Below are 12,246 nucleotides of genomic sequence, written 5' to 3' on the forward strand. Positions count from 1 at the left end.
TAATAAATAACACTTGAACTTACTTGCAAAAGGAGTGTCCGTTGCTCTGTGTAATGCACGTACCGCCATTTTTACAACCCACAGATAAGCATGAAGAGCCTGCAAAGAAGAAGAGGAGAACAAATTTAGTTAGGAATTTCATATAGAATTTAGTATGTAAGAATTTAAATAATTTCTTTTTTTCTTTGAAGCTTTTAAAGCTAGTGAAAGCTTCAATGTGCGCACGAAAGCTTTTACAATTTAAGTGAAAGCTACAGCTCGCGCTTAACACGATTTAGTGGAAGCTGTAAATTGCGTCTGAAAAAGCTTTAACTTTCGCGTGAAAGCTTTTAACTTTTAAATGAAAGCCTCAACTTGCTGGCGTAAGCTTCAAAACTTTAAATGGAAGTCTCAACTTGCGTGTAAAAGCTTTAACTGGTGTGTGAAAGCTTTAAACAGCGTGTGAAAGCTTGAAAGTTTTGGAAAAGCTTTAACTTTCATGCAAAATAACCAAATTAATTTGAAACTTTGCTTGCGAAAGTTCTTATTTACCTATGATAGCTCCAATATTAACTTTCAATAAAATATAACATATAAAATATAATTATTTTAGAATATATTATATTCAAGAGTAACAAAGAATCCACCAAAACCTAAAAACACATACAAAAAACGATTGAACCAAACCGAGCTGACAATAAGCCTGCCAACCACAAGCCCCCCTCAAGCAAGTACAGTCCAATTCATTTTTCGCGCTGATTTGTGGCACACACTCAGCTCTAATGACAACTGCCACTAATTCAACTCAACATTTGACGTTGCTTGTAGAGCAACAACAATTGAGGAGATTTTGAGATTTTCATGTGGCAACTCATAAATATTGCAACGCGGTCGACAGTGTCAAAAAGAATCGGTGGCAACGGCGCCGTCGATTAATTTTGCAATTTTCGTGGCACAATTGCTAAGCCACAATGGCGGCGCGGCGGCAACAATGACTTGCACTGGGCAAACATTAGACAATATTTATATACAAGTATATAGGAAAACAACAACAAATAAAGGCAGGCAAAAAGCGCTTGTGGCCCTTATTGTGCATAAAGTGAAATAAACACGCGTTGCAAGCGAGCATTGGCAAATAAAAGTCCACATTAAATAACACAAACGAACATGCAATGAGTGTGGAGCGACTCCAACAACAACAACGCGCTGCCACATACCGCCGCAAGTACGTGTAGTATCTAATAGGCAGCATTAAGCGCAGCTGTGCGCTTCTAGGAAGTGGTGCAGCGCCGTACATTAGCGCTTTGGGGTGAGCTGCGGAGTTGGGGGGCCACAACACGCAGTAGGTGCGCCAGCCGAACAATAAACACTGACGTGACATGGCAAATGTCGTTAAGATTACGTTTCATTATGGAAGTTGGAGTGCAGTTCGAAGTCGCCAACGAAGTGCGGTTTGCTTGCAGATAGCATACACACATATAGAGAGGTTATTTGTTTGTATATGAGTGCATTAGGCGGTTTAGGAGCGCTCAAATGGCTAAGAATATGCGCGCATGCGCAGAGGACAAAAAAGGTTTAAGTATAATGTTGATGTTAGAAGTGAAGTAAGTGTGAGGCAATAACGGTGAAATGCAATACGCGCTGGTGGTTGTGTAATGAAGGTAAAAAATAAAAATAATAATATTAAAACAGAAAAAAAAAATAAATAAATAGAACTTCCCTTCTAAAATGAAATTTCAAATGCAAAACAAAAATATGTATTAAAAAAGAAAAGATTAAAAAAAATAAATTTTCAAAAAAACATAAATAATTAGTTAAAATATATTAAAAAACAAAGAAATTATATTTCAAAAAAATTTCAAATGCAAAACAAAATTTTATAAAAAATTAAATAATTTTTTTTTTATATTAAAAAAAATAAAATAATATAAACAAAATATAAAAAAAAATTATTTAAAAATTTAAATTAATTTAAAAAACGGAAAATAATTAAATTTCAACGAAATTTCGAATGCAACACATACTTTTATAAAAAACAATTAAATAAAAAATTTTGTAAAAAAAAAAAAAATTTAAAAATTTTATAAAAAAAAAATTGTAATAAAAAAAATTAATGTGAAAAGTATGTGCAAAATATTGAAATTAGGATATGTAAATTGTGTTGTGAACTCCGCGTAAAGCATCAAATCTACATACATCAAAGTACTTTGTTGTATGTGGCACAACGATAGGAAATCACTGCTGCCATGTGGCGCGTATTTGGGTTAACAACTTTACGAAATTTCTAAAGAAAACACAAAACCAAGGCGGCAATATAAGCAGCACATAAACGAGCGTAATAAAAAATGGGAGGGAAGCAGCACGCACACACACGCACGCGAACACTGCAAACTCTCCAACAATTCGTCAATTTCAACTGTCAAGTACAAGTGCGAAAGCGCCGCTTTTTTCTGCCAAAACTTAAAAAGTAAGATAACAATGCGGAATATATAAAAGTAAATGAACTGAAAATAAGCTGAAATAAATCACAGAGCGAAAAAATTTAGTTACACACACATGAGTATGTAAGCGTCTCGCGGCGCAGGAGCGAGCGGTGCCTCAACTACCTGTCATTAAAAGTGGCTTAGCGGCAGTAAACGCATGATGCCACACTATAGACAAGTGAAAACAAATAAACCTACTCCGCAACACACACAAACACATACATATATACCAAAGCAAATATGTATATTGTTTGCGATGCTCTGCTCCTCATCATAATCATCAATTTCTTGAAGCGGTCTTTTGAACTCGAAACGCATGCGGCCTATTTCATTTCGCTGGCCGAACTCACACCGCCATTAAATACATATTGAAAACCAAGCACACATACGACGTAGACATGCATGCATCTGTGTTTGTATGAAATCCAACGAAGCTCGCCCATTTTTACCTTTCTCACAGTCTTACGCGGCTCATTTTTGCCTCATAAATACTCACTTTGTTGTATTGTGTGCGAGCGATTGCTACCTTCCAGCCAAGCATCAACATGCAAAGCGGTTAAAAGGGAAATAATGCCACCACAAGCAACGAGCAACATCAATAACAACATGTTGTAATAACTTTTTAATAATAAACAACAACAGAGGGCAAAAAAAGCAATAACAAATCCACCGAATAAGCATAACCAGAGCAACAAAAGCAATTACAACAATAGCAACAATGTTGAGACTTAAGACAACGCAAGAAAATAAATAAGCGGTAAGACAAAGTAACAACTGTTGTAAAGGGCTAAACGCAATGTGTAGGTTGGTACAGTGGGACTAAATCTTGCATGAGGTGAAGGAAATACAAACAAAAATTCGTGATTGCTTAAAGGAAAGTAAAGAAGTTTCAGCGTTTAATATTATTTAAACTTTCATAAAACAGAGTTCAAAGCTTTCATGAAGCAAATATGAAAAGCTTTTATAAAATATAAACTTAAAGCTTCGATGAAACAAATTTTGGAGCTTTCGTGAAGCAAAAATGTAAAGGTTTCATTGAATAGAAATTTTTAGCTTTCGTAAAATTAAAAATTAAAAGCTTCGGCAAAACAAAGCTGAAAGCTATCACGAAACAAAAATGTAAATCATTCATTATATAAAAGCTTTTTGCATTCAAAACTTCCCAAGAAACAACTTTAAAATAAAAGGTAAAGCACTCATAAAATAAAGTTTAAGGCTTTAATAAAATAAAAACATTAAAGCTTCCTTTACAAAAAAAGCTTTCATAGAAGAAAATTTAAAGCTTTAATGAAGTAAAATTAAAGGCATTTACCAAAAGCTTTCATTAAACAGAGGTTAAAGTTTTCTGTTAGCTAAGAGCTTTCACTGAATAAAGATTAAAAAAAAATAAAACATAAAACTTTCATCAAATAAAGTTTAAAGCTTTCATAAAATAAAACAAATTTGAAAGCTTTCATTAAATAAAATTAATGAAACAGAAAATTTATAGCTTTCATTAAATAAAATCAAAAGTATGAACGCTTTTCGGAGCTTTCGTCCAACAAAGCTTAAAGTTTTTTTCTAGTTGAGAGCTTTCACTGAATAAATCTTTAAACAAAATTTGAAACTTTCATCAAATAAAGTTTAAAGCTTTCATTAAATAAAGTTTAAAGCTTACATAAAATAAACCTTAAAGCTTTTAGACAAAGTTCAAGTTTAAAGCTTTCATATAATGAAATACATTTTAAAGCTTTCATTAAATAAAATGTGAAGCTTTAACAGAGAACAGAGAAAGGTTGAAACTTGCATAAAAAAAAACTAAAAACGCGTTTTGCCTCACTGTGCAGCGTGTAATAATGAAAGCCCCAACCAATGCGCAAACTCGCGCTGAGCAACTACTACAGGGCCAAGGGCTACTTAGCAACATCGAAGATCGACGCGCCCTACAATTCAATCATAATGTAATTTATTATGGCAACATGTGAGCGTAATAACAGCAACAACAGAAACCAACAACAAAGAAATATAATAAAATCATAAATTAATGTGCGTGTGTGTGGGTATGTGTGTGTGCTCGTATGATTTCACAAGGGGAACAAATGAGCGAAAGTTCAGTGTACTGACTTTAACAACAGCAACAACAACGGCAACAAAATTAATGGCATTACAACAATAACAAACAACGTCTGATTATGTTACGTTGTCGATTGTTGATGTTTGACCGGTGACGACTTATTCGAGCCGGGAAATGCTGTCGGCTGCGCTGGACAAGTCCAACGCTCTGCAACAAAAATGCAACACAGTATGTGCGTGCAACCAAATAAGCAAACAAGAAGTGATTGAAGTGAAAAAATGCAATCTGGAATTGTTGCCAAAGAAGTGAAAGAATTTCTGTTGTTGTCGCCGACACACATCGCACCACCAACACCGCTCACCGTTTGACGATGATGATGCATTGATGCCGCAGCAAAGTGTACGCAAAAATTTAAATGATCTCGTTCTACTCGTTGTTGTTGTATATGCTAGGTTGTAGTTGTTTTCTGTTCACGGTCACTTTGTACAACAACGCAATGCAGCAACAGCAACAACATTGCGGCAGCATTTTAAATTGATGTTCGCTCTTTTAAATGACATTAAATTAGGCTGCTCGTCGTCGTTGTTTGCTGTTTCGTTGACAGTCACCGCTGTTGGCTGGCGGCCTTTGCAGTTGTCGCTGCTTGGCTTGATTGGCTGTTGTTTGTTAGCATTCACCGCTGTCGTGTCAACCTATGCCGCTGGCTTTTGTCGGACCGCAGACGCTGGTTGTTGCTGGGGTGCTGATGCGTTCGGAGAGCGTGTTGCCATTGACAGCACATCGTGTTGGGAGCTGAGGTGCTGCTGACCGACGTGTTGGCAACACTTTGCTGCAACAACATTGCTTGCCACCTTTTAGCCTGCGGTATGACAGCGCACTGATAAATTCTTAATGATGATTGATTTGAGAAGCCGTTTCACCACTTTTATTTAAGGTCAGAAGTCGGTGGAAAGTGGCAGGGAAACAAATTGGTGGTGCTAATTGGAGGAAAAAGCTTATTAAGGAGAAACTCGCAAAGGAGGCGGTGAAATGGTAGCGCCTAATTGCTGATTACATAGTTGAGGGCTTCTTGATTTTTGTGATAAGGAAGTGCGCAAAAGTGAAATGTATACTAAATATGAAAGGAAGTAATATTGGTTACATTTTTTAATATTTTATTTTTAATTCAAAATGAATATTTTTCTTAATTTTTCAAAGCCGAAACTAAAATTAAAAAAAATCGAAAATTGAAATAAATATTGATAATCAAAAAAATTGAAATTTTAGAATAAACAACTTATTTTCTAAATTTTGTAGGAAGCAAATTTCTAAATTTTAATTAAAATAAATTTTTAAAAAACATTATTTCTTAAGTTTAATTAAATAAAATAAATTATAAATTAAATTTTTTAATTAAATTTTAGAAAATACAATTTTATTTTTTTAATTTTTATTGAAAATAAATATTTAAAATTTAGAAAAATTAAAAAAATAGTTAAAAAAATTAAATTTAACTTAAAAAAATTAACTTCTAATTAAAAAAAAACTAAGTTTTAAAATTGAAAAAAGTAATTAAAAAAATTAAAAAAATAATTAAAAAATTTAAATATAACTTAAAAAAATTAACTTTTAATTAAAAAAAATTAAGTCTTAAAAGTGAAAAAATTGAAGTCTGAAAAAATATTAAAAAAAAAAAAAATTTTGAAATTAAATTTTTGAAATTTCTGAGTTCTTAGTCAATGAACCTTTAATGAAAATAAATTATTATCTGCAAATTTCTCAACTAATTAATTTAAGAATTTTTTGATTCAAAATTGCTTATTTATTACTTTTTATTTCTAATTAATTTTAATTAATTTAATTCAAGATTGAAATAAGAAAAAATTAAAAGAAATAAAATTTTAAAATAAACCTGACTGATTTAAAAATATTAAAATAAATTAATAGCTGATAATTTCCATTTTTAATTTAAAAATTTTGTATGTTATATTTTTTTTTTAATTCCTAAACTAAAAAAATAATTATTTTTAATGAATTGTTAGACTTAAAAATCACATTAATGGCTTTCACTTTTTTAATTTTTTTAATTTAATTTTTTTAATTTTATAAATTTTTCTTTTGATTTTTTATTATTCTTAAATTCAAAAAAAAAAAAATTTAAATCATATTAAAAATTATTAGAATGTAAAGTTAAATTAATGAATACATAACTTAATTTTTTTTTTAATAAAATATTAGCTTTTTAGACAAAAAACAATAATAACTGAAAATTTTTCTTTTAGACTCTTATATCACTAAGGCATTTTTTCGTAGCTTATTTGACTTTATATCACCAATTTAATCTAATTTTAATTCGTAGCTCATTATCAGCTTTCTTTGTGGTATTTTTGATTCCTAAAACTAAATTTGATTATTAAAATTCCATACACATATGTACGTGTGTTCACAACCGTCGCCATGCCCTTCCCGATGCGTTTCGGCGCGTACTCATCATAAAATTCTTGAATTGAATGAGTAATGTTTATTTACATAAATTTTTTCACAATTAATGTGTATTTTTGTCAAAAATATGTAAAGTGCATTAACACCATTATCATTATAAGTGCATATATATGTGTATACATACAATATGATTCGCAGTGCACGTAGCCATACGCATTTTACAGATAAGAATTATACACATTTAAATGCAACTGATGTCGGTTTATAGAATTTTAATTTTTCAAATAATTTTTTTTTATAATGTTGTAATTTTTTGTAATTGAGTACTAAAACAAAATTATAATTTTATTTTCAATAATATTTTTACTTAAAAAAATAGTTTATTTAATTTATCAATAATTTTATTTTTTATTTTTTATAATTTTTAAGACAAATTCTAAAAATTTCTAACACATTTCAATTCCAATTACATAAAAAAGTAAAATAAAATTTTAAACCATAACAAAATAATAATAATATAATATATATATATTATACTAGCTGACCCGGCGAACTTCGCCCCGCCCAATTTTTATTTTTTTTTGGAAGTCATAGACTCGTATAACTTTACCACAAATAATATAAACTTCAAACAACGCATTTTCATTTAATGTTTGTAGCGCCATCTACTGTAACATACCGCACTCAATACCGCTCTTAGCGCCACCAACTGGTGGATAGCTCTTTGCTAATAATAAACAAATAATTTGCAATAAATAAATAATGCGACTATAAGGAGAGTTATAAACTATCCTATCTTTCAAGTTGGACCAAACTGCACACAGTGTTAAAAAAATTTCATTAAAATCGGTTCAGTAGTTTAAGAGTCCATCGCAAACAAACAATGTGACACGTGATTTTTATATATTAAGATATTATTTTTTCTTCAAAAAGTATAGAAATATTTTAAATTTGGAAAATTGATTAAATTTTTCAGATAAAACTCTTTTTTAAGCAACGTTTTCGGAATTGTCTTCAAATTTTTGGTTCATTTCATTTTTGTTTTTTATATATTTTTTCACTTCGCCTCTTGTCGTGTGTCACTTTGTCAATTAATTTCGCAAATACTTTTTTTTATTGTTATTGTTGTACTGGACAACTTCCTCTGCACGAGTGTAAATCTATAAATTTTATGAATGAATGAGTGAATAAGTTGTCGGCATGACAGACAAAGCGATTAAGAGGAGAGCTATGCGGCTCATCTGCGGCAGGCAACATTAGCCACCAAAGTGTATAAATTAATGCACAATACTACAATAACTACCGCTACTACTACTTCTTTTCGTTGCTGTTATAGCGAAAATGTTTTCAATGAATTCCTCCACTGTTACTTGTCTTCACTGTAGCGGTTAAGAAGAGTTGGCGACTGAAGCAGAAGCAGCCGAATTTCGCAACATCCGGTCACATGTCAAAAAGTGGCGTTTTTGGTTACAAAATTTGAATAAAAAAATTCGCACAAGAGAAGGTCAATAAACAGAAAAATATTGAAGGAAAATTTATTATAACTTTTTAGCACAAAAAATATAAGATTAAAAAAAAAATTATTGTTAAAACTTAATAAAAAAAAAAATTATTTTTGTAAAAAATACCCATATATACATACGTAACAACCAGAAGAAAGATTACACTAAAATATAATTAATTTCAAGAATTTTGAAAAAAAAAAATTAAAAATAATTAGAAATAAAAAATTATTAAAAAGTTAATATTATAACAGAAAAAAATAATATTTAAATTTTTACATCAATAATCTTATTTTATTACAACCAGAAGAAATAATATTATAAAATAAATTTAAAAGTATTTTATTTAAAGTATTTTAAAAAAATTCTAAACAAGAAAAATGAACTAAAACAATAAATTAAATGAAATATTAAGAAAAATAAAAGAAATATACATTAGTATAAAAATAAAATATTTTTTTTTTTAATTCATAATATTTTATTTTTTAATTTTTAATTCCTAAACTAAAATAAAAAATATGCAAATTTGATTTTTATTTAATATTAATAATTAATATATTTTAAATTTTAGAATAAAAAAAGTAAAAAAACAAATTAATTTCTCCAAATTTTTAAACTTTTAAAATAATAAAAAAATGTATTTAATACAAATTTTTCAACTTAATTTAATTAACATAAGATTGAAATTAAAAAAAAAATAAAATTTTCAAATAAAATTATTAATGTTCTATAAAAAATAAAAAAAACCTGAAGTAAAGTAATATATAAAATATTATTGATTATAATAAAATATTAAGAAAAATAAAAGAAATATAAAATAATAGTAAAAAAAAACAAAACTCAAATAAATAATAAAAAAATTGAAATAAAATATAAGCGTAATTGAATTAATTTAACTCAATACATTTAATTAACCCAAAAAATGTGACTTCTAAAATTCGAAAATCAAACGAAAATCAGCAAACTTTAGCGCACACCGCACTCAGTGGACCTCACAATAAGTATAAATAATAAAGAAACGCGCGACTGTCGCAAAACTACAAACGCCACTGTCGATGGACGGATGATGTTGATGATGAATGTCGAAGCGAATAAAGAATGCATGAATGAATGAGCGCTTCGCAAAGCACAGCCCGAGCACACGCTGAAAGCGCGCTTGTGCGGCGAAAAAGTTTTGAATTTAAATTGAAATCAAACAAACAAAAAACGCAATAAAATTTCAAGAGCTATAAAAATACAATGATTCTAACTATAAAAAATCGGCTACTTTTATGTAGCCAACATAAAAAACATATACAAGTACACATGCAAGCACAAAGAACAGCAACAAAGCACATACTCGTAAATTGGCAAACTGAAATGGCAGCGCGCCTGCTAAGAGGGGAACGAGCCGAGCGCTCGCATTGACAATTGTTGTTTGTTGAATTGAGCGCAGCTAAAGCCGCGTCGCTGACGCATGCAATAAATTGCAAATAATTGTGGCAACACGCTGTTGAAATTGCAAAGCTCGGCAAAAACACTTTGAAACGAGCGAGCAACATTTAAAACTGGCAAAAAAATGACAACAAAAGCGATAACAATAAAAGCGGGCAATTGAAAGAGGCAATGCGTCGTATTGCGCCAACAGTAGGCAATGCAAATATTCATATGTACATGCCGCATACACAATTCATGCCTGTTGACTCACTTACCGCGTGTTGTCGCACTGCAACGGGTGGCGGTGGCGCAGGCAGGGTCAGCTGACAGACTGTCAGCCGGTGGGCCAGCGAGTAAACGCGGCCTACATGCCAGCAACACATTGAGGCACAGCAGCCGGTCAGCGCGCCGCTACTCGGGCAGTCATCATCAACGAGCGCGCGGCCGCTTGCCAATTGTTCGCTGCGCGCGGCAAGCGCTGCAATTGTTGGCGGTCGTGGCTGAATTCAATTGATTTGACATCAATTAAAAGAGTGCAACATATCATGTTGTCGCGTTCCATTTTTTATTTGCAATGCACACATCTGCATTCATTTTTTATTCAGTATTGTCATTGTAGAGCGACCGCTGTGTTGGTGCAATGTGGCATTGTTGCTAGTAAGATTTTCACCTACAGATCTAAATTTTTGTAGAAAAATCGCCAAACTTGTAGCTGTTAAAATTTAAACCCGCAACATTTTCGAGCATCACGACGAGCGCCACACGGCATGAACACTTCGTAGACACCTGGTCATCTAAGTGCATGCCACACTTTGGGCGCTTGGTAAATGCCAGAAAAATTGGCAACTTCACAAATCAACAACATATCAAATTCAGCTGGCAATTAAGTGGTATTGTGTGTCTGTGTTGTTTGGGGCACGACACAAATACTGGAGCGGACACAAAGAACACAGCGAATTGAATTATTTTATTTCGCGCTGAGAAGATCAACTAAATGTAAGTAAAATAAAACTCAGCAGTTACAAAAGATGAATTCTATGAATATTTTTGAAAGCTTTTATTTCGTTTGTAAAAGCTTTCACGTCAAAACTCTAAATAATTTATCTAAATTGAAATTAAACCAGAATTGCTCCAGTTTTCGGTGCTTTTCATTACACAATTTTACCCGAGCTTTCATTAAAATGTAAATGAAAGCTTTCGAAAGCTCTGTTCGATTTTATACTAGTATTAGTCTATGCTTAGTCTATGCTTTTCGCCTTTAACCGTTCTTACGAGGATATTTTAAGCTTTGGAACTTTTTTAAAGCTGATGAAAGCTTTCGAAACTCCAAGTAATCTATCCAAATTCAAAATAAGTAATAAATATTAGTTTTTAGTAATTTGCATTACATAATTTTAGCAGAGCTTTTATTAAAATTCGCACAATTTAGCCGAGCTTTAATTAAAATTTTAATGAAAGCTTCCGAAAGCTTTGTTCCATTTTACACAAGTATTAACTTTTTTAGGAGAATAATTTGAGCTTTTGGTTTTGAGAACTTTTTTAAAGCTGATGAAAGCTTCAAGAAAGCTTTTTAAAGCTCACCCCAATTTTACATAAACATAAATTGTTTGTTCATATAAAATTACTAGCATTTCTCATTTCCTACGAAAAAGATTATGTGAATTTTTTTAAGCCGATGCCAGTTCCAAAACATTTGTATCGCTCTGAACAAAGTTTAGATTGGTAAATCCTTTATGATATAGGTATATTCCGGCACTAAAAGGTTCTAAATTGCTAATAACCGGAAAGCACATTGCAATTTATAGTATTATGAAAACGAATTCAAACCTTTTTTTATAGATGTAAGCGAACGACTAATGGCTCAATAAGATTTTTGCTTCTTCTAAAACCAAAGCTTTTCTGGCAATTTATATTAATATGTATTTGTGAATAAATTAACTAAAAACTGTTGATGAGTACGAAAATACTTTTAAATAACTAAATTTGTTCAATCATAGATTTATCTCCCCACACCTAACCACCATTAAAACGAATCGTTTGGTTGTACTCTATAAAATGTATAATTTATGATGAATTTAAGAGACGCTTCTTTAAAGCGCTTTTATTTACAATGCTCTCCACCACTCCCATCTTGGATGCACCATAAAATCGCTAAACAAATGCCAAGTCACCAATAATAAATACCGTTATAGTAGACAGCGTGATGCGATGGGGAAAAAGTGTGAAAAAGGTCTTAGACAAAACGCCCACAAAGCACCGCTGGCATGCGCTGTACTCTTTCTGCACGCGGGCAGGCGCAGTTAGCTATAAGCTTCGTAGCCGAAGGTGTTGCATGTCGCTGGCATGAGTGGTGGCAAACTCTTAGATGACTACAGGATATGATTTTCACGAA

The 12,246-nt window shown here is 31.4% G+C and overlaps 1 protein-coding gene across 1 annotated transcript in view; it reads right to left on the reverse strand.

Annotated features, from left to right (window-relative positions):
• LOC105233530 (neurogenic locus Notch protein) overlaps positions 1–12,246 on the reverse strand; it is a 165,780-nt gene that overhangs the window by 110,259 nt on the left and 43,275 nt on the right. The window contains exon 2 of the mRNA XM_049456567.1: positions 24–99. Within this exon, the coding sequence (XP_049312524.1) occupies positions 24–99 (76 nt within the window). The remainder of the gene's footprint in view (positions 1–23; positions 100–12,246) is intronic.

Source organism: Bactrocera dorsalis, chromosome 4, assembly GCF_023373825.1.
Source record: "Bactrocera dorsalis isolate Fly_Bdor chromosome 4, ASM2337382v1, whole genome shotgun sequence".
Classification (NCBI taxonomy): Eukaryota; Metazoa; Arthropoda; class Insecta; order Diptera; family Tephritidae; genus Bactrocera; species Bactrocera dorsalis.